At 43.8% G+C, this 22,274-nt stretch overlaps 1 protein-coding gene across 6 annotated transcripts in view; it reads left to right on the top strand.

The window, feature by feature from the left end:
- Positions 1 to 22,274, top strand: part of LOC144497883 (uncharacterized protein C1orf21-like) — a 213,214-nt gene that overhangs the window by 147,260 nt on the left and 43,680 nt on the right. The window contains exon 4 of one of the 6 annotated variants that reach the window (XM_078219327.1): positions 16,978 to 17,131. The exons of the other annotated variants lie outside the window; for them this stretch is intronic. Coding sequence (XP_078075453.1) covers positions 16,978 to 17,109 — 132 coding nt within the window. The 3' untranslated portion in view covers positions 17,110 to 17,131. Of the gene's footprint in view, positions 1 to 16,977; positions 17,132 to 22,274 lie in introns of those variants that run through there. 6 annotated transcript variants of the gene reach the window in all.

Genomic DNA, 22,274 nt, shown 5'->3' with positions numbered 1-22,274 from the left:
GCCTATCCAATAACCGCTTAAATGTTCCTAAAGTGTCTGACTCCACTATCACTGCAGGCAGTCCATTCCACACCCCAACCACTCTCTGCGTAAAGAACCTACCTCTGATATCCTTCCTATATCTCCCACCATGAACCCTATAGTTATGCCCCCTTGTAATAGCTCCATCCACCCGAGGAAATAGTCTTTGAACGTTCACTCTATCTATCCCCTTCATCATTTTATAAACCTCTATTAAGTCTCCCCTCAGCCTCCTCCGCTCCAGAGAGAACAGCCCTAGCTCCCTCAACCTTTCCTCATAAGACCTACCCTCCAAACCAGGCAGCATCCTGGTAAATCTCCTCTGCACTCTTTCCAGCGCTTCCACATTCTTCTTATAGTGAGGTGACCAGAACTGCACACAATATTCCAAATGTGGTCTCACCAAGGTCCTGTACAGTTGCAGCATAACCCCACGGCTCTTAAACTCCAACCCCCTGTTAATAAAAGCTAACACACTATAAGCGTTCTTCACAGCTCTATCCACTTGAGTGGCAACCTTTAGAGATCTGTGAATACGGACCCCAAGATCTCTCTGTTCCTCCACAGTCTTCAGAACCCTACCTTTGACCCTGTAATCCACATTTAAATTAGTCCTACCAAAATGAATCACCTCACATTTATCAGGGTTAAACTCCATTTGCCATTTTTCAGCCCAGCTTTGCATCCTATCTATGTCTCTTTGCAGCCTACAACAGCCCTCCACCTCATCCACTACTCTACCAATCTTGGTGTCATCAGCAAATTTACTGATCCACCCTTCAGCCCCCTCCTCTAAGTCATTAATAAAAATCACAAAGAGCAGAGGACCAAGCACTGATCCCTGTGGCACTCCGCTAGCAACCTGCCTCCAATCCGAAAATTTTCCATCCACCACCACCCTCTGTCTTCGATCAGACAGCCAGTTACCTATCCAATCGGCCAACTTTCCCTCTATCCCACACCTCCTCACTTTCATCATAAGCCGACCATGGGGGACCTTATCAAATGCCATACTAAAATCCATGTATATGACATCAACTGTCCTACCTTCATCAACACACTTAGTTACCTCCTCAAAAAATTCTATCAAATTTGTGAGGCACGACTTCCCCTTCACGAATCCGTGCTGACTATCCCGGGTTAATCCGCATCTTTCTAAATGGTCGTAAATCCCATCCCGAAGGACCTTTTCCATCAATTTACCAACCAACGAAGTAAGACTAACCGGTCTATAATTACCAGGGTCATTTCTATTCCCTTTCTTAAACAGAGGAACAACATTCGCCATTCTCCAGTCCTCTGGCACCATCCCCGTGGACAGCGAGAACCCAAAGATCAAAGCCAAAGGCTCTGCAATCTCATCCCTTGCCTCCCAAAGAATCCTAGGATATATTTCATCAGGCCCAGGGGACTTATCGACCTTCAGTTTATTCAAAACTGCCAGGACATCCTCCCTCCGAACATCTATTTCCTCCAGCCTATTAGCCTGTAACACATTCTCTTCCTCAAAAACATGGCCCCTCTCCTTGGTGAACACTGAAGAAAAGTATTCATTCACCACCTCGCCTATCTCTATTGACTCCATACACAAGTTCCCACGACTGTCCTTGACCGGCCCTAACCTCACCCTGGTCATTCTTTTATTCCTCACATAAGAGTAAAAAGCCTTGGGGTTTTCTTTGATCCGACCCGCCAAGGACTTCGCATGTCCCCTCCTAGCTCTCCTAAGCCCCTTTTTCAGCTCGTTCCTTGCTAACTTGTAACCCTCAATCGAGCCATCTGAACCTTGTTTCCTCATCCCTACATAAGCTTCCCTCTTCCTCTTCACAAGACATTCCACCTCTTTCGTGAACCATGGTTCCCTCACTCGGCCATTTCCTCCCTGCCTGACAGGGACATACCTATCAAGGACACCCAGTATTTGTTCCTTGAAAAAGTTCCACTTTTCATTAGTGCCTTTCCCTGACAGTTTCTGTTCCCATCTTATGCCCCCTAATTCTTGCCTAATCGCATCATAATTACCTCTCCCCCAATTGTAAGCCTTGCCCTGCCATACGGCCCTATCCCTCTCCATTGCAATAACAAAAGACACCGAGTTGTGGTCACTATCTCCAAAGTGCTCTCCCACAACCAAATCTAACACTTGGCCCGGTTCATTTCCCAGTACCAAATCCAATGTGGCCTCACCTCTTGTCGGCCTATCCACATATTGTGTCAGGAAACCCTCCTGCACACACTGCACAAAAACTGCCCCATCCGAACTATTTGACCTACAAAGATTCCAATCAATATTTGGAAAGTTAAAGTCCCCCATGACAACTACCCTGTGACCCCCACACCTATCCATAATCTGCTTAGCAATTTCTTCCTCCACATCTCTATTACTACTTGGGGGCCTATAGTAAACTCCTAACAACGTGACCGCTCCTTTCCTATTTCTAACCTCAGCCCATATTACCTCAGTGTGCAGATCCCCCTCGAAGTGCCTTTCCGCAGCCGTTAAACTATCCTTGATTAACAATGCTGCTCCTCCACCTCTTTTACCAGCTTCCCTACACTTACTGAAACATCTATACCCCGGAACGTCCAACAACTATTCCTGTCTTTGTTCTACCCACGTCTCTGTAATGGCCACAACATCGTAGTCCCAAGTACCAATCCACGCCCCAAGTTCATCTACCTTGTTCCGGATGCTCCTTGCATTGAAGTAGACACACTTCAACCCACCTTCATGTCTACCGGTGCCCAATCTTGACCCTGATACCTTCCCCAATACCTCACCACCCTCAACACTGACTTGTGGACTACAACTCCTTTTCCCACTCCCCTGACAAATTAGTTTGAAGAGCCGTATCAAATTTCCCTCCCAGGATATTGGTGCCCCTCTGGTTCAGGTGCACCCCATCCTATTTGTACAGGTCCCACCTTCCCCAGAATGTGTTCCAATTATCCACGTATCTGAAACCCTCCCTCCTACACCATCCCTGCAACCACATGTTTAACTGCACACTCTCCCTGTTCCTCAACTCGCTATCACGTGGCACCGGTAATATACCAGAGATGACCACATGTTTTGTCTTGGCTCTCAGCTTCCAGCCCAGCTCCCGAAATTCCTGTTTTAAATCCCCGTCCCTTCTCTTACCTATGTCGTTGGTACCAATGTGTACCACGACTTGTGACTGTTTCCCCTCCCCCTTAAGAATCCGGAAAACACCGTCCGAGACAGCACGGACCTTGGCATCCGGTAGGCAACATACCATCCGTGAGTCTCTTTTGCTGCCACAGAACCTCCTATCTGTCCCTCTAACTAACGAGTCCCCAATAACTATTGCCCTCCCGCTCTGCCCCTTACCCTCCCGAGCCACAGAGACGGACACAGTGCTGGAGATCCTCTCACTGCGGCTCACCACTGGTATGTCGTCCCCCTCAACCGTATCCAAAGTGGAATACTTGTTGCTAAGGGGAACGACCACATGGGATCCCTGCACGGACTGCTTCCTCCCAGCCCCTCTCACCGTCACCCATCTGTTTTCATTCCTCGGAGTAACTGTATCCCTAAAGCTTCTGTCTATGGCCACCTCTGCGTCCCTAATGATCCTAAGTTCATCCAACTCCAGCTCCAGTTCCCTAACACGGTTTTGGAGGAGCTGCAGATGGGTGCACTTCCCACAGGTGTAATCAGCAGGGGCACTGACGTCGTCCCTCACCTCAAACATAGTGCAAGAGGAACATTGCACTGCTTGCACACCCATCCCCTCTAGATACCTTGCCAGTACCAGGTAGAAACAGCAAAAATGAATTAAACTCACCCCTGCTCGCCCTACTTTTAAGTTTTAACATAGTCAACGTAATTTTAATGTTAATACAAAACCCCTTTTCAGCTTTAAGACTTCAACTCTTAATTTCCCCATACACCTGGGGAAATCTCTGGCCTGACTTCAGGATTCTTGCAGCATTCTCTTACCTTACTTTTAACTCTGCTTCCTGACAGAAGCCCCCTTCGCAAGTGCAGTGCAATCACCTGGCAAGCGCAAATGTCCCTGGCAAGTGTCCTATTTTCAATATGGTTTTTTTGCAGCCAGCCATTGCTAACGTTCAGCTCCAGTCTGATCACCTGTCTAAATACAGCTAATAATTTTTCCCAAATATTTGTAACTGCTAATCGATGAGAAGGGAGCTTACGGATACCCTACAATAACTTGTACCCTATACTTACAATTCTTGATCATTGCTGAAATAAGAGACCATACGTCCCAAAGACAGCCGTATCAAACAACATGTCCCTTCCACTGTTTGCAATGGGCAAGGTACACATCGTAACCAACCAGCCCATACTTGCAAAACTCAAAACATAGTGCCCAACATTGGATGTGATTGCAGGTTCATTCTGCAGGGCAATCTTGGCCAATCAGAGTCAAGCTGCCTGGTTTTAAAGTTCAAACAATGCTTGGCAATTCGATCATAAGACAGGAGCAGAATTAGGTTACTCGGCCTATCAAGTCTGTTCTGCCATTCAATCATGGCTGATATTTTTCTCATCCCCATTCTCCTGCCTTTTCCCCATAACCCCTGATCCCCTTATTAATCAAGAACCTATCGATCTCTGTCTTAGCCTTCTGTGGCAAAGAGTTCCATAGATTTACCACTCTCTGGCTGAAGAAATTCCTCCTCATTTCTGTTCTAAAGGATCGTCCCTTTCGCCTGAGGTTGTGCCCTCTGGTTCTAGTTTTTCCTACTCATGGAAACATCCTCTCAAGGTCCACTCTATCCAGGCCTCGTAGTATCCTGTAAGTTTCAATAAGATCCCCCATCATCCTTCGAAACTCCAACGAGTACAGACCCAGAGTCCTCAGTCATTCTTCATATGACAAGCTCTTCATTCCAGGGATTTTTGTGAGCCTCTTCTGGACCCTTTCCAAGACCAGCACATCCTTTCTTAGATATGGGGTCCAAAACTGCTCTCAATACTCCAAATGGGGTCTGACCAGAGCCTTATACAGCCTCAGAAGTACATCCCTGCTCTTGTATTCTAGCCCTCTCGACATGAATGCTAACGTTGCATTTGCTGCCTTAAGTGCCGACTGAACCTGTACGTTAACCTTAAGAGAATCTTGAACAAGGATTCCCAAGTCCCTTTATGTTTCTGATTTCCTAAGCATTTTTCCATTTAGAAAATAGCCTATGCCTCCATTCCTCCTTCCAAAGTGCATAACTTTTCCACATTGTATTCCATCTGCCATTCTCCTAACCTGTCCAAGCCCTTCTGCAGCCCCCCTGCTTTCTCAATACTACCTGTCCCTCTACATATCTTTGTCATCTGCAAACTTAGTAACAGTGCCTTCAGTTCCTTCCTCCAAATCATTCATGTATATTGTGAAAAGTTGTGGTCCCAGATCTGACCCCTGAGGCACACCACTAGTCACCGGCTGCCATCCTGAGAAAGACCCCTTTATCCCCACTCTCTGCCTTCTGCCAGTCAGCCAATCCTCTATCCATGCCAGGGTCTTGCACTTAACACCATGGGCACTCAACTTATTTAACAGGCTCCTATGCGGCACCTTGTCAAAGGCCTTCTGGAAATCTAAATAAATCCTGTCCACTGGTTCTCCTTTATCTAACTTCCTTGTCACCTCCTCAAAGAACTAAATTAACTGTCAGTCACAATCAACTTGTGCATTCTCCATGGCAGTGGTTCTGCCAATCAGAGTTCACTTGCCAACCAGTCAACACTCTCCTCTCACACACAATAAATTTGCTATCACCCTTGGATTTGTGTTGTTGTGAAATATCCAGATGAGTGCAAGGTGAAAAGCTTTGACAAAAGATGTCCGTCTTTTTCAGCAATACTCCTGTTTTGAATGACTAAATGACTAATTCTTGACCATTGAGAGAATGACTTCCTGACAAGAAATCTACCTTTAACTTGTACCCTTTATTTGCAATTCTTGCCTCGTCCCATTCTTCCAGGCAATCACTACCCCAGTTTTGGCTTCTGTTTTTTTCTAATGCAGGACACACTGGAGCCCAACTGCAAAAGTATCCCAACTACAACCTCAATTCACCTGTTTTCTTCCTCCTTAAAACTACATTACAGTAATTGACACTTAAACATTTGGCAACTGAAGGGTTTCGTAACAACATGCCAATACCACATATCAAGTAAGGCTTTCCATTTATGTACAGAATAGTACAGATAACTTGAGTTTTATTAATTACACACATTTGTCAATGGCGTGATGTCTAATAATGGTGAACTCTTTGAATTTTGATTGCTGCAACAATAATTGTCAGTGTTTCTGAAAGGAACTAATTTCAACCTGACTTCAGCCTAAATTTTATGCTCAAGTCTCTGGGGTGAGACTTGAACGTACAATCTTCTGTCCTGGAGGTGAGTGCATTACAACTGTGTCAAGGCTGACACCTATGTATTCAAATCCTTCTATTGTCTTCCTCCTCCTCATCTCAAGGTAAGCCCTTGAGCCATACAGCCATCCAAGATCTTTGCGCTCATCCAATTCTGGTTTCGTGAATAGCTCTAATTTCCATTGCTCCATCATTGGCTGCTGTGCCTTCAACAACCTAGAATCCAAGTTCTAGAAATAGAACACTCTCCCCAAACCCTTTATCTCTCTACTTCATTCTCTTTTAAGGGGACATTGAAAAGCTAGACCTTCGATTTAGTTTTCAAGCAACTGTCCTAATATATCTTTGTGTGACTTGCTGTGAAATTTTATTTGATAGCACCCCTGTAAACGTTCGGAGGTTTGAACATGGTACTTTCTGTTTACATTTGGAACAGGTCACACTTTGCTCTCAAGGCTCAGTGTTGTCGTTTGAAGCCTTCACAAATTAATGCATGGTTGTTAATATATATAATCCAATCAGATCTATTGCATTGCTCAAAGTGAGTCAGACAATGTGTTGTTTAGATGCTTCATATTAAGCACCTCAGCTAGAACTGAACATAAAATGGCATATCCCTTTTAAGGCCACAAGCTTCAATTTCTCTGAATAGGCACATTCCGAGATCAAATTTAGACTAATTCCTGTTAGGCCCAGTATGAAACCAATTATTTAATTGCTTTTACATAATTTGGCAATTGGCCATTAATCTGTGGTTGCTCCCCAAGGTGTTTTTTTTTTAAACACAAGAAAACGGGACCTTACTTTCTCTTGAATATCTAATTCAGAGTTTTTTTCCACAAGTAACAAATGTGATGTTTGAAATGTGACATGTAGTAGATACAAAATGTTTTGTGTACATAGATCATTTTTAGTAATCTGTGCCCATATTCTGATAATCAGTTGCAAGCTGTTGAGGTTAGTATGTGTTTGCAATAATAGACTCCTCACCATTATTGTTTTAGAACTTGAGCATGCATCAACATAAGAGACGTAAGGATAGTTTCTGTCTGGACGTTTTATCACTGTTAGCACACGTAATTCCCCCAATGATATAAGGCCATCCTGAAATGCTAATGGTTTATATTTAGTAAAAAGATCCATAGATTGCTCCTCTAATGACCGAATTGGTAAGGGCAGTGTCTAACGGAGTCGGATAGACAAAAGAAAGTCAGGGGAACAATTTTAACCTAACTCGCCTGGCAGGAAACGGTAGGATTGGGTGTATCGCTACTTTTACACCTTGCCCGATTTTATTCTCCGTTAAGTGGAGAGTAATGTTAAACAGCATGTAAATCCATTATTCCACCCGGTCCTGTTTGTTTCCCATCAGACAAGTTAAAATTGCCTCTTAGGACATTACTTTTGCTTTTTTCATAATCCTGGTAATGGCACCAGGGAATCCAGCCAGGAATCCTGATCCTGCTATCTGGACGCTGGAATTGTCAACATATGAGCAGTGGATGAGAGAATGAGCTTTGGCTGTGGTGTTGGTGACAGGCACACACCATGGCAGCATTTAACTGGGCTGACATACGTTGGACAGGAAGTTATCAAAGGGTTATGGTCACAATTGGAACTGTGTGACAGAAGTGACACCTCAGAGTGAAAGAATGAAAATCAGCAAATGAAACATTTTCACTAACTGCACTGAAGTGGTTTCAAGACAGTAATCTATTTGATGGATTTAGATTACTGTTATAAACTGCATGAATGTCATCGCTGTGGTTTTAAAAAATGATCGGTCATCTGTGATTAGATAACAGCCCGCTGTAAATACTTGCAGGTACATTATTCTCCAGGTGCATTTTTAAAGGAAATTCAATCTGTTTCTAATGGTGATGCTATATAATTACAAAAGTACGTTTTTTTTTAATGTAACTGGGTAAAATAGATGAACATTATCAGCAAGGCAAATTGTAGTCTTCCGATGTAGCAGGCTAAGTGGCAATTGATGATTGGACCAGGGCACAGGAATGTAATTCTGTTCATTTTACCATCAGCTATTCTGTCCTTGTCTTTATATATTTCCTTTGGAAATTTCCATGTCTGCATTCATAATGCAAACTGCCTATGTAAACATGTCACATTACAATTAGCCCCACCTACTAATAAAATTGTTGAAGCACCTCTTCTGGCACCAGGGTGTGACAATTTCCATGATAAAGGTGGGCCACAGAATTTACAATGGATCAAATGACAGAGATATCATAAAGTATACACTTAATGCATTAATATAGATGAATTAAATGTTTAATTGAATTTGGTCCCTAAGAATGCAATCCAAATTTGTGCTGCAATCATCTATTTTCTGACATCACTTAATGTGGAGCTCAGAATTTTGCCATGGTGTTGTCCTGTTTTAATGTCTGCTACTATTATCGGATATTTTAGTTCCATCCTTCGTTTCTCGCCATAGCTTCAGCACATGAAAGCTATCATTTATTCAAGAGAGTACCTTCACATTTCATGTAAAAGAGAAGGGTAGTACACTGCTCCTCTTCATAACATTGTGCATTACAAGTAGATTTTAAAAAAATGTAATGAATGATACATTGTAGGTTAGTAGGATTTTCCATGCACGATATATTTTATGCATCATATTAAATTCTACATTATAACTGGAACTGGTTCACCTACCTTGTGTTACTTATCTTCATCTGCCTTACTCATATTTTGAAGTCTGTTCGAAAGCAACTGAGGTGGATCCATCTATTTCCGTTCGGTCTTTCTTTCTGAGAAGGCTGCATTTATGTCTGTAAATTGAGTCTGTGTTTCTGTATGCCCTGTTTGTGAGCAGATCTCCCACTCCTGACGAAGGAGCAGCACGCTCCGAAAGCTAGTGGCGTTTGCTACCAAATAAACCTGTTGGACTTTATCCTGGTGTTGTAAGACTTCTTACTGTGTTTATGTCTGGTTGCCATGCTAACTGAACACAAGTTTTCCTAACTTGCTGCTGATAACCTTGCAAATTTAATAAATGCCTGTCTTCATATGGGGATAGGGTGGGTGAGTGGGCCTGGGTAAGATGCCCTATCACAGAGTCGGTGCAGACTCAATGGGCTGAGTGGCCTGCGCCTGCTCTGTAGGGATTCTGTGATTCTATGATTGAACATAAGAACATAAGAAATAGGAGCAGGAGTAGGCCATCTGGCCCTTCGAGCCTGCCCCGCCATTCAACAAGATCATGGCTGATCTGAAGCGAATCAGTTCCACTTACCCGCCTGCTCCCCATAACCCCTAATTCCCTTATCGATCAGAAAACTATCTACCCGTGATTTAAACATATTCAACGAGGAAGCCTCCACCACTTCAATGGGCAGAGAATTCCAGAGATTCACTACCCTCTGAGAGAAGAAGTTCCCCCTCAACTCTGTTTTGAACCGGCCCCCCCTTATTTTGAGGCTGTGCCCTCTAGTTCTGGTTTCCCTTCTAAGTGGAAAGAATCTCTCCACCTCTACCCTATCCAGCCCCTTCATTATCTTATATGTCTCTATAAGATCACCCCTCATCCTTCTAAACTCCAACGAGTACAGACCCAATCTGTTTAATCTCTCCTCATAAGCCACACCCCTCATCTCCGGTATCAACCTGGTGAACCTTCTCTGCACTCCCTCCAAGGCCAATATATCCTTTCGCAAATAAGGGGACCAAAACTGCACACAGTACTCCAGTTGCGGCCTCACCAGTGCCTTGTACAGTTGCAGCAAGACCTCCCTGCTTTTATACTCTATCCCCCTCGCGATAAAGGCCAACATTCCATTCGCCTTCTTGATCACCTGCTGCACCTGCAGACTGAATTTTTGCGATTCGTGCACAAGGACCCCCAGGTCCCTCTGCACAGTCGCACGATGTAATTTTTCTCCATTTAAATAATATTCCAATTTACTATTATTTCTTCCAAAGTGGATAACCTCACATTTGCTAACGTTATATTCCATCTGCCAGATCCTCGCCCACTCGCTCAGCCTATCCAAATCTCTCTGCAGACTTTCCGCGTCCTCCACGCAATTCGCTTTCCCACTCACCTTCGTGTCATCAGCAAACTTGAATTCCCTACATTCAGTCCCCTCCTCCAGATCATCTATGTAAATGGTAAACAATTGAGGCCCCAGCATCGATCCCTGCGGCACGCCACTGGTCACCAACTGCCAACCAGAAAAGCACCCATTTATCCCAACTCTCTGCTTCCTGTTAGATAGCCAATCCCCAATCCACGCCAACACCTTACCCCTAACTCCGTGTACCCCAATCTTCTGCAGCAACCTTTTGTGAGGCACCTTATCGAACGCCTTCTGGAAATCTAAAAACACCACATCCACCGGTTCCCCTCTGTCAACCGCACTAGTGACATCTTCATAAAAGTCCAGTAGATTCGTCAAACACGACTTTCCCTTCATGAATCCATGCTGCATCTGCTTGATCGAACCATTCTTATTCAGGTGCTCTGTTATTTCCTCTTTAATAATGGACTCTAGCATCTTCCCAACTACGGACGTTAAGCTAACCGACCTGTAGTTACCCGCCTTTTGTCTACTTCCTTTTTTAAACAGCGGCGTAACAGTAGCTGTTTTCCAGTCAGCCGGCACTACCCCAGAGTCCAGCGAATTTTGATAAATTACTACTAACGCATTTGCTATTACCTCAACCATTTCTTTCAGTACCCTGGGATGCATTCCATCCGGGCCCGGGGACTTGTCTACCTTCAGTCCTATTAGTCTACCAAGCACCACCTCCTTAGTAACAATAATTGTATTAAGGACCTCCCCTCCCACCAACTCTCGATCTCTAATATTCGGCAAACTATTTGTGTCTTCCACCGTGAAGACCGACACAAAGAACTTATTTAAAGTCTCAGCCATTTCCTCGTTTTCCACTATTAAATCCCCCCTCTCATCTTCCAAGGGTCCAACATTCACTCTAGCCACTCTATTCCTCTTTATATACTTGTAAAAACTTTTACTATCATTTTTTATATTTTGAGCTAGTTTAGTTTCATAATCTATCTTTCTTTTCTTAATCGCTTTCTTAGTCGTTCTTTGTTTTTCTTTAAAGCTTTCCCAATCCACTAATTCTCCACTATTTTTGGCCACTCTGTACGCATCTGATTTTATTTTAATACTCTCCTTTATTTCCTTCGTTATCCACGTCCGGTTATCCTTTTTCTTACAGTCCTTCTTTATCACCGGAATATATTTTTGCTGAGTACTTTAAAAAATCTCCTTAAAAATCCTCCACTGTTCCTCAGCTGTCCTACCTACCAGTCTGCTCGCCCAGTCTACATTAGCCAATTCCACCCTCATCCTATCGTACTCCCCTCTGTTCAAGCAGAGGACACTGGTTTGGGACCCTACTTTCTCACCCTCCATCTGTATCAGAAATTCCACCATATTATGATCACTCATCCCAAGAGGATCCTTCACAAGAAGATCCTTAATCCTACCTGTCTCATTGCACAGAACCAGACCCAAGATAGCTCGCTCTCTCGTAGGTTCTGTAACATACTGTTCAATGAAACAATCTCGACAGCATTCCAAGAACTCTTCCTCAAGCCCTCCACGTCCAATTTGAGTCGACCAATCAATATGTAGGTTAAAATCCCCCATGATTATTGCCGTTCCACTTTTGCACGCATCCATTATTTGCTTGTTTATAGCCCTCCCCACCTCGAAGTTATTATTTGGGGGCCTATAGACCACGCCTACCAGTGTCTTTCTCCCCCTACTATTCCTTATCTCCACCCACAACGATTCCACGTTTTGCTCCTTAGAGCCTATGTCGTCTCTCACTACCGTCCTGATATTATCCTTTATTAACAAAGCTACCCCACCTCCTTTTTCTACCTGGTGGAAGTCAATCAGTAAAGAACTGTCTGCATGTAATTATTGCCATTTGAAATAGATAATCTGCACTTGCACGGAATTCCCAATGAAAGTTTCAAGTACTGCAGATGCTGAAATCTGAAGCAAAACTGAAAATGCTAGAAAACATTCAGTAGGTGAGACAGGCATGTAAGAAACATGATAACATTTCAGATTGATACCCCTTCATCAGAAATTATAAACTACTTACTCTATTTGTGAAGTATAGAAGATTTTCACATTGTGTCACTTGCAAGTTATCCAGTATTTTGATAGAATATTTGTATTCTAATGTTCTCTGGATTGAATTGCCTCCACATGTACTGTGGAACATTAATTAAATGTTTATAGAGGCGGGATAGTTTTTCAGAAAAGGTTCACTTTCAGCTTCATTGGAATGAAAGTTTGAAAAAAAGCTGAAAACTGTTCTTTATTGTGATGCTAACTGGGTTGAATGCAACAATTTCCATTATGTTCTGTTATATCACAAGATGCTTGGAGCTAGAGTACATTAATTAATGCATGTGCAGTGTATACCCTGTGTGAGAGTTGAGCATGGATCACTGACTTGGACCGGAACAGGGAACAACGCCCCAGTTGGAGTTAATATTTTTGCATGCTTTTAAGCGTAGACGATTCCAAATACATTTTGAAACATCACATATTGTTCATGCTGGCATCAAGTAGACTCCAGTATATTAATGGGCTGGAGTGATAGATGTCAGGGTTGGTAATTCTAAATAAGATTTTTTTCATTCTTTCATGAGATGTTGGTGTCACTGGTAAGGCCAGCATTTGTCGCCCATCTCTAATTGTCCTTGAACCAAGTGGATAGCCACACCATTTCAGAGGGCAGTCAAGAGTCAAACGCATGGGGTTTGGAGTCGGTTGTAGGTCAGACCAGGTAAGGATGACAGAATGTCCATTAAATATCAAAGGATATTAGTGAACCAGATGCATTTTTATAACAATCGACAATAGTTTTATTACTGAGACTATCTTTTTAAATCCAGACTAATTAAGTTCAAATCCACCAGCTGTAATGGTGGGATTTGAGCCCATGTGCCCAGAGCATTAGCTCTAGGTATTTGGATAATTAGTCCAGTGACATTACCATTATGCCACTGCCTTTGTTGCAAAGTTTGACAAGATTGTTGAGTGATAAATATAATTAGTTGCTAATTACCTTTGGTTTATGTTTGTGACCACATAACGCCTATTCTCCTGTGTGCTTCTGCGACTCACCGGTTTCTAAACTTCTGGTAACTCTGTGAATCTGCTAACATATGATAATAGTCATTGTTATTCCAGTTTTCCTTTGTGTTACTTTTTATTGCATTTGTAGATAATCCAAACAAATGTATTTGATGCTTGAATAAACTATTTTTCAATATGTACTGATGAATTTGGATAGTGCTGTCACAACAACACAAGAAATAGAAGCACGAGTAGGCCACCAGGTCCTTCAAGCCTGCCCTGCCATTCAATACAATCATGGCTAATCTATGCTGGCCTTCTGTGCCATAGCCCTCTATTCCTCAATCTATCAAATATTTATCCACCTCCACTTTGATCCGGCCTCCACCCCGTTTGGGGCAGAAGATTCCTCAGATTCACCACCCTCTGCGAGACAAAAGTTCAATATACTTCAGTTTTAAATGACTGGCCAGTTATCTTGGAGTTATGTCCCCTTGTTCAAGACTCTCCCACAAGTGAAAACATTTCACCATCTACCCTGTCAAGATCTTGTATGTTCGAATAAGGTCATCCCTCATTCTTCTAAACTCCAAGGAATACAGACCCAGACTATTTAATGTCTCTCGGTAGGACAACCCTCTCATCCCAGAATTTAGCTTGGTGAATCTCCTTTGGACTGCCTCCAGCGTTACTATATTATTACTGTCATCATTAGGTTGTTACTGTTATTAGGTTGTCTTGGGGGCATGACTTTCTGTTGAGGAAGGTGGCACAGGGAGATGGGGAAGAAGGTTAGTCAGAGCCTATCTGGCAGAGCAGGAGAATTCTGCTCACCTAATTATGGAAAGAATATTACTGCCCTTTCAGTATCACAGTGGCCCAAAGGTGACTATGCATACCGGAAATCCGCATTATGATCAAGAAAAGTTAAAGAGCCAATGCTTGATTCCTTTGAAAAAGAGGAGACTTTGGAGAAGTATTTTTGGATAAAGTTCATGTGAATAAATTGGTCGTTATGGCAAATACCAGAGGCCACTGATGGAGTTAGGATGTTTGAAGTAAATGTAGTGAGTGGGGTGTATGGGGAAGAGACAAATGAACTAGAACTATTATTCTTAACTCTGGATTCAGTGGCGGTTAGTGCAATAAGCAGTCAGGGAGGCCAATGTTATACATGAAACAATTGCATATATTTTTGAGATGCATGCAATATGGTCAGAAGCACCTGTTAGGAAAGGACAATGCTGTTTGTCTGTTCCTAACCATGTCTATGTGCTTTTTCCAATGGGGTTTTTTTTTAATTGAAATAATCAAATTGTTTTAAGTGTGGGGAGGGAGCCAAACATCCAATATAATTATTTCCCTATTAATGTTAATTTTAATTGTTAATGCAATTCATAGAGTATTGTATGAATATAATCTCTGCACTGTAGGGTTTCTGTCATTCTATGATTGAGGTGTATGCCAATGTTAATGTCCACCCCATCACTCCCTGAGCCTGCTACCTTTCCCAACCAGTTTGCACTAATTTTCAAAGGGCAATAACAGCACAGTTACACAAGTGGTGACAGTGTGTGTCATATGATTCGATCGTTACACATTCCAGCAACCTTCATTACTTTGGATACATGAGTCTTACACATGCTATTGTTTCCTAAATTATAGGCTCCTGTTACCTGCTGATGTAGAGTGGCTTCATACCGGTAGCTAAGATATCATCAAGAACTCTTGCAGGGCGTATTGTTGTCAGAATGGTTCCTGACTTGAATTAAAGGCTAAAGTGCCATTGTTACCTTTAGAGAAAAAAATTAGTAGCAGCTGGCACGTCAGCTATCAATTTTTATTTGCATATGTTATTGCGATGAGTTTAATTCCAGCATAGATTGTTTCTGCCTGTTTAACTGCTTGTGTTCATCGTTTGATCTGATGAACGCAAAGCAACTTGGCCAAGATTCACCAACTTTAAGAAATGCAAAAAATACTCATTTCAGTAAACAAAATGTGGTACCTACTCTTAACTGGCTGGATTTCAGTTTTTTTTTGTGCTTGGCGATTGTCACTGATGTTATTTTAGCAGAATAGGGAAACCAAGAACAAAGCTATGGACAATTAATTTGAAATGCCATGCTCTGATGTGAAGGTAAGGGGTGGGTGCGGAGGCATAATTTAAACTGCATAGCTCCCATTTTTCAAGTGCTACACAGCCACCTAAGGCACTGAAACTCAGCAATAATTTCATCACTGAGAGCAACTTTTCAATTCCGGATTATTAATTGAATTTAAATTCCAGCAGCTGCTGTGGTGATTCTCCCAACGTATTTCTAAGTGCTGAATTGCCAGGAAAAATTGTATAAATCACATCGTTTTTTCAGTGGGAGTTCACACTTGAATCTTCCACCCTCTGTACAATGCAGAGGTCACAATCATGAATATTATTAAAAGTTCAGGGGGCATGGCCTATTCGCGCCAGAGTCTGACAGTTCTGGAACTCTGCACATGCGCAGTGGCCCTGATCTGTCAGTCTCTTGTTTGCTGGCCAGCTCGATCACTGGCCAGCCCAGGATCCTTGCAGTGCTGCACCCCCCACCGCCCCTCACCCAAGTTCCGGAGTGCACCCATCTGCAGCACACCCTCCCAGCAGTGGTGATTTTTCCCCCCCTCCCCAGCAGACACCCCCCCCCCCCCCCCCCCCCACACACAAACGATCGCTCTCATGCCCAGCCCACAGTAGGCCCCCTCCCTTAGCTATGCCTGATGGGCAGTGCCGAGGTACCACCTGGGCATGGGCACTTTGCCCCTTGGGCAATGTGAGGGGGCACAGGCTGGCACTGCCAGGGTACCCATGCCCAAGGGCAACAACCCCTGTTGCCCGACCCTCTGGGGGTCTCAATTGCCACCCCCTTCACTCCAGAGGGATCTCCCACTAGTTCCCTGAAAGTGGGGAGCTACTCTAAACCGCGCTGGAGTGAAATTGTACTGTCGGGGTGGGAGATGCTATTGGGCCTGGAGAATTCAGTCCCGGGTCCGTTAAATTACATTAAAAATAGATTAAGGTGACTTAACTGGTCTTCTAGCCATGGATAACTAGTCCAATGATATTACCGCTATGTCACTACCTCATCATTTTCCTTTGGTGGGCAATAAATAACCTTGCGCACACTTCAGTCTGGAAATCTATCGTTCACTATACTAGGGTTAGAACGAATAAGAACCAAGTCTGAACAAAGTATTAGACCATTTTCAGCTGCAGAAACATTAATCAATTCAACGAATGGGCAGAACAGGGGCAAAAGCATTTGGGCATAGGCAACTATGAGGGCAACCACTTAGACCTGAAAAGAAATAAATCAGAGTGCTTTCTAAATGGTAAAAAACTAGAAACAGCAGAGATCCAAAGAGACTTGAGAATTCACGTACATATATAATTCAAATGTCATGGACAGGTTTAAAAAAATTAAATCAAAATGCTAAAGAAATACTGTCTTTGTACCCCTAGAAGACTACATTACAAGAGGGAAGAGATTACTCCAGAATCTGGAGTGGTGTTCAGTTCTGGACACCACTCCTTATGAAGGACATATTGGGTGCTGGAATGAGTGGAGGACACGTTTGCCAGAATGATACCTAGACTCCAAGGATTCAATTCTGAGGTGAGATTGCAGAAACTAGGGCTGGATTGTCTGGAATTTAGAAGATCTTGCAGGCAATTCTCCCCAAAAAAATTCTCAGTGTCGAATTCGTGAAAAACTGGAGTAAATCATGCTGTTTTTTTCAGTGAGAGTTTCAAAATGAAACTCTCACACTCTGTGTACACTGCGTAAATCCTGTTGAAAATCAGTGGGCAGGGCCTATTCCTGCTGGAGAGGCTGTCAGCATAGCGCTGAGCCGGCTAATGCGTGTGCGCCGATCGGTCAGCGCCGATTTCCCCCACCCCCACCCGCCCCCTCCAATCGCTGGTCATTTTGCAGAGTGGCAGCGGGACATCCACCCCCACTGATCGCCCCCCCACCCTTGGCACTGCCCTATGCCTGGGCAGTGCCAATGTGCCCCCTGGGCATTGGCACTTCCCCCTTGGGCAGTGCCAGCACTGCCAAGGTGGCAATACCCAGAGGACACCCTGGTGCCCGACCATCTGGGGGGTCTCAATTGCCCCCCCCCCCCTTTCACTCCAGCAGGATCAGGCCGCCAGCTACCCGCAAGTGAGGGGCTATACTAAACCCTACCGTAGCGCCCAGTAGGGAGCCCGCTAAAATGGCCTCCACTTGAGTCTCCCAGCCCACTGTGCTACAAAAGCAGTGCAGTGGGATGGGAGAATCACCCCTCTTATGATAGTTTATTTCAAGTTTTCAAAATATTATGGGGAATTGATATGGTAGATAAAGGGAAACACCTTCCATTGGGTGAGGGTACTAGAACAAGAGATTTTAGCCTAAAAGGTAGAACTAGTTCTTTTAAGAGTAAAGTTAGGAAACATTTCTACAGCCAGTGAGAGATAGAGGAACAAATATGTAGGTAAATTTTGGTACGGTGCGAGATTTGTGGTGGGAGATTTTAACTTCCCCAATATTGGCTGGGACTCATTTAGTGCTCGGGGTGTTGGTGGTGGGAGATTTTAACTTCCCCAATATTGACTGGGACTCATTTAGTGCTCGGGGTGTGGATGGGGCAGAGTTTGTAAGGAGCATCCAGGAGGGCTTCTTGAAACAGTATGTAGATAATCCAACGAGGGAAGGGGCCGTCCTGGACCTGGTATTGGGGAATGAGCCTGGCCAGATGGTCGACATTTCAGTAGGGGAGCACTTCGGGAACAGTGACCACAATTCACTAAGCTATAAGGTACTGATGAATAAAGGTAAGTGTAGTCCTCAAGTTAAGGTGCTAAACTGGGGGAAGGCTAATTACAACAATATTAGGCAGGAACTGAAGAATATGGATTGGGGGCAGATGTTTGAGGGCAAATCAACATCTGGCATGTGGGAGGCTTTCAAGTTTATGTTGATAGGCATTTAGGACCGGCACATTCCTGTAAAGGTGAAGGACAAGTATGGCAAGTTTTGGGCACCTTGGATAATGAGAGAGATTATGAGCCTAGTCAAAGAGAAAAATGAAGCATTTGGCAAGGTTCGGAGGCTGGGAACACATGAAGTAAGTGAGGAATACAAGGAAAGTAGAAAGAAACTTAAGTAAGGAGGGCTAAAAGGATCACGAAAAGTCATTGGCCAGCAGGATTAAGGAAAATCCCAAGGCTTTTAATCAAATATAAAGAGCGAAAGGGTTGGCCCATTCAAGGACAGGGGAGAGAATCTATGCGTGGAGCCAGAGGAAATGGGTAAGGTATTAAATGTGTACTTTGTGTTAGTATTCACCAAAGAGAAGGACTTGGTGGATGATGAGTCTGGGGAAGGGTGTGTAGATAGTTTGAGTCATGTTGAGATCAAAAAGGAGGAAGTATTGGGGTTCTTGAGAAACATTATGGTAGACAAGTCCCGAGGGCCTGATGGGATATATCTGAGAATACTGAGAGAGGCAAGTGAGGAAATTGCTGGGACCTTGAGAGAAATCTTTGTATCCTCACTGGCTACAGGGGAGGTCATGATGTGGAGATGCCGGCGTTGGACTGGGGTAAACACCGTAAGAGTTTTAACAACACCAGGTTAAAGTCCAACAGGTTTATTTGGTAGCAAATGCCATTAGCTTTCGGAGCGCTGCCCCTTCGTCAGATGGAGTGCCTTCAAACAACCACACAACCTCAAACAGACCATTGTCCGCAGCAAACTGCCCAGCCTTCAGGAGAACAGTGACCACGACACCACACAACCCTGCCACAGCAACCTCTGTAAGACGTGCCGGATCATCGACACGGATGCCATCATCTCACATGAGAACACCATCGACCAGGTGCACGATACATACACTTGCAACTCGGCCAACATTGTCTACCTGATACGCTGCAGGAAAGGATGTCCCGAGGCATGGTACATTGGGGAAACCATGCAAACGCTACGGCAACGGATGAATGAACACCGCTCGACAATCACCAGGCAAGACTGTTCTCTTCCTGTTGGGGAGCACTTCAGCGGTCACGGGCAATCAGCCTCTGATCTTTGGGTAAGCGTTCTCCAAGGTGGCTTTCACGACACACGACAGCGCAGAGTCGCTGAGCAGAAACTGATAGCCAAGTTCCGCATACATGAGGACGGCCTAAACCGGGATCTTGGGTTCATGTCACACTATCGGTAACCCCCACAGCTTGCCTCCTGGACTTGCAAAATCTTACTGGCTGTCCTGTCTGGAGACAATACACATTTCTTTAACCTGTGCCTAATGCTCCCTCCACTCACATTGTCTGTATCTTTAAATGTAGCTGTAAAGATTCGCATTCTAATCAGTATTCTGTAACTTGATTTTATGTCTCTGTATGCCCTGTTTGAGAGCAGATATCCACTCCATCTTACGAAGGAGCAGCGCTCCGAAAGCTAATGGGTATTTGCTACCAAATAAACCTGTTGGACTTTAACCTGATGTTGTTAAAACTCTTACAGGGGAGGCCCCAGAGGATTGGAGAATAGCCAATGTTGTTCCTTTGTTTAAGAAGGGTAGCAAGAATAATCCAGGTAGTACAGGCCAGTGAGCCTTGCGTCAGTGGTAGGGAAATTATTGGAGAAGATTCTTCAAGACCGGATTTAATCCCACATGGAAATAAGTGGACGTATTAGCGAGAGCCAATATGGTTTTGTGAAGGGGAGATCGTGTCTCACTAACTTGATCGAGTTTTTCGAGGAAGTGACGAAGATGATTGATGAGGGTAGGGCAGTGGATGTTGTCCACATGGACTTCAGTAAGGCCTTTGACAAGGTCCCTCATGGCAGACTGGTACAGAAGGTGAAGTTGCATGGGATCAGAGGTGAGCTGGCAAGGTGGATTCAGAACTGACTCAGTCATAGAAGACAGATGGTAGCAGTGGAAGGGTGCATTTCTGAATGGAGGGCTGTGACAAGTGGCATTCTTCAGGGATCAGTGTTGGGACCTTTGTTGTCTGTAATATACATAAATGATTTGGGGGAAAATGTAACTGGTTTGATCAGTAAGTTTGCGGACGACACAAAGGTTGGTGGATTTGCGGATAGCGATGAGGACCATCTGAGGATACAGCAGGATATAGATCGGTTGGAGGCTTGGGCGGAGAGATGACAGATGGAGTTTAATCTGGACAAATGTGAGGTAATGCATTTTGAAAGGTCTAATACAGATAGAAAATATACAGTAAATGGCAGAACCCTTAGGAGTATTGATAGGCAGAGGGATCTGGGTGTCACTGAAAGTGTCAAAGTAGGTGGAGAAGGTAGTTAAGAAGGCATATGGCATGCTTGCCTTCATCAGCCAGGGCATTGAGTTTAAAAATTGGCAAGTCATGTTGCAGCTTTATAGAACCTTAGGCCGCACTTGGAATATCGTGTTCAATTCTAGTTGCCACACTACCAGAAGGAAGTGGAGGCTTTGGAGAGGGTATAGAAAAGATTTATCAGGATGTTGCCTGGTATGGAGGGCATTAGCTATGAGGAGAGGTTGGAGAAACTTGGTTTATTCTCATTGGAACGACGGAGGTTGAGGGGCAACTTGATAGAAGTCTACAAGGTTATGAGGGGCATGGACAGAGCGGATAGTCAGAAGCCTTTTCCCAGGGTGGAAGAGTCAATTACTAGGGGGCACAGGTTTAAGGTGTGAGGGGCAAGGTTTAAAGGAGATGTCCGAGGCAAATGTTTTACACAGTGTGGTGGGTGCCTGGAACTCACTGCCACTGATGTAGTGGAAGCAGATCCGATAGTGATTTTTAAGGGGCGTCTTGACAAATACATGAATAGGATGGGAATGGAGGGATATGGTCCCTGGAAGGGTCGGGGCATTTAGTTAAGTCGGGCAGCATGGTCAGTGCAGGCCTATAGGGCCGAAGGGCCTGTTCCTGTGCTGTAATTTTCTTTGTTCTTTGTTCTCTTATTTCTATATACAAAGGGTGGTGAAAGTTTGGAACTCTTTTCACGAAAGGCAGTTGATGTTACGTCTATTGTTAATGTTATATCTGAGTTTAATGTCATTTTTAACCCAAGGAAAGTGGGGCATGGGTATGCCAGGATCTCACTGAAAGACAGAAAACCTTGAGGGGCTAAGCAGTTCACTCCAATTTCCATGTGCAGGAAGTTTCAATGTTGCTATTCTACGTTAGCAAACTCAGTGTTGATGTGCAATTATAATGGTGCAATGTTTCCACTATTGGTATGAAATGCCTGGGATACTAGCATCTCCTGCATTGCTGCCAATGTCATAGGCCATCTGAAGAGTTGGCCTGGCAGCTTTTTTCTAGTGTTCAGACAGTAAATGCTGGAGTGCAGTAGAACATCCTCACCCAATTCACTATTGTCTCTGGATTTGGACTATATTAAAACTAGGATCAACAGGCATCAACTGTCAAATGGGGTTTCTGTTGAAAGATAAAGGCTTCAAAGTAAACAAACAGCTCATGGTGAGAAGAAAGATCAATCTTTCTCTAATTCGCAGTCACCTTTACTGCACACCTGTCCTCCTTTATCTATTTCTTAATTGTTGGTTAAAAGATGCTAATGTTTCATTAGCACCTTGGCCAATGCAATGTGTAGATGAAAAATTAGCTAAGAAAAACTACAGTGCAACATTAATAGAAGTTACTGTGATTTCTATGCAATTTCTATTTCTCTCTACATCTCATGTGAAACAGTAACTGCTCAACAGGATGCTACCAATCAATGTTCCTGATTGGTC

This window comes from Mustelus asterias, chromosome 8 (genome assembly GCF_964213995.1).
Source record: "Mustelus asterias chromosome 8, sMusAst1.hap1.1, whole genome shotgun sequence".
In the NCBI taxonomy this organism is placed as follows: Eukaryota; Metazoa; Chordata; class Chondrichthyes; order Carcharhiniformes; family Triakidae; genus Mustelus; species Mustelus asterias.
This window is presented reverse-complemented; position numbering and strand designations above follow the sequence as displayed.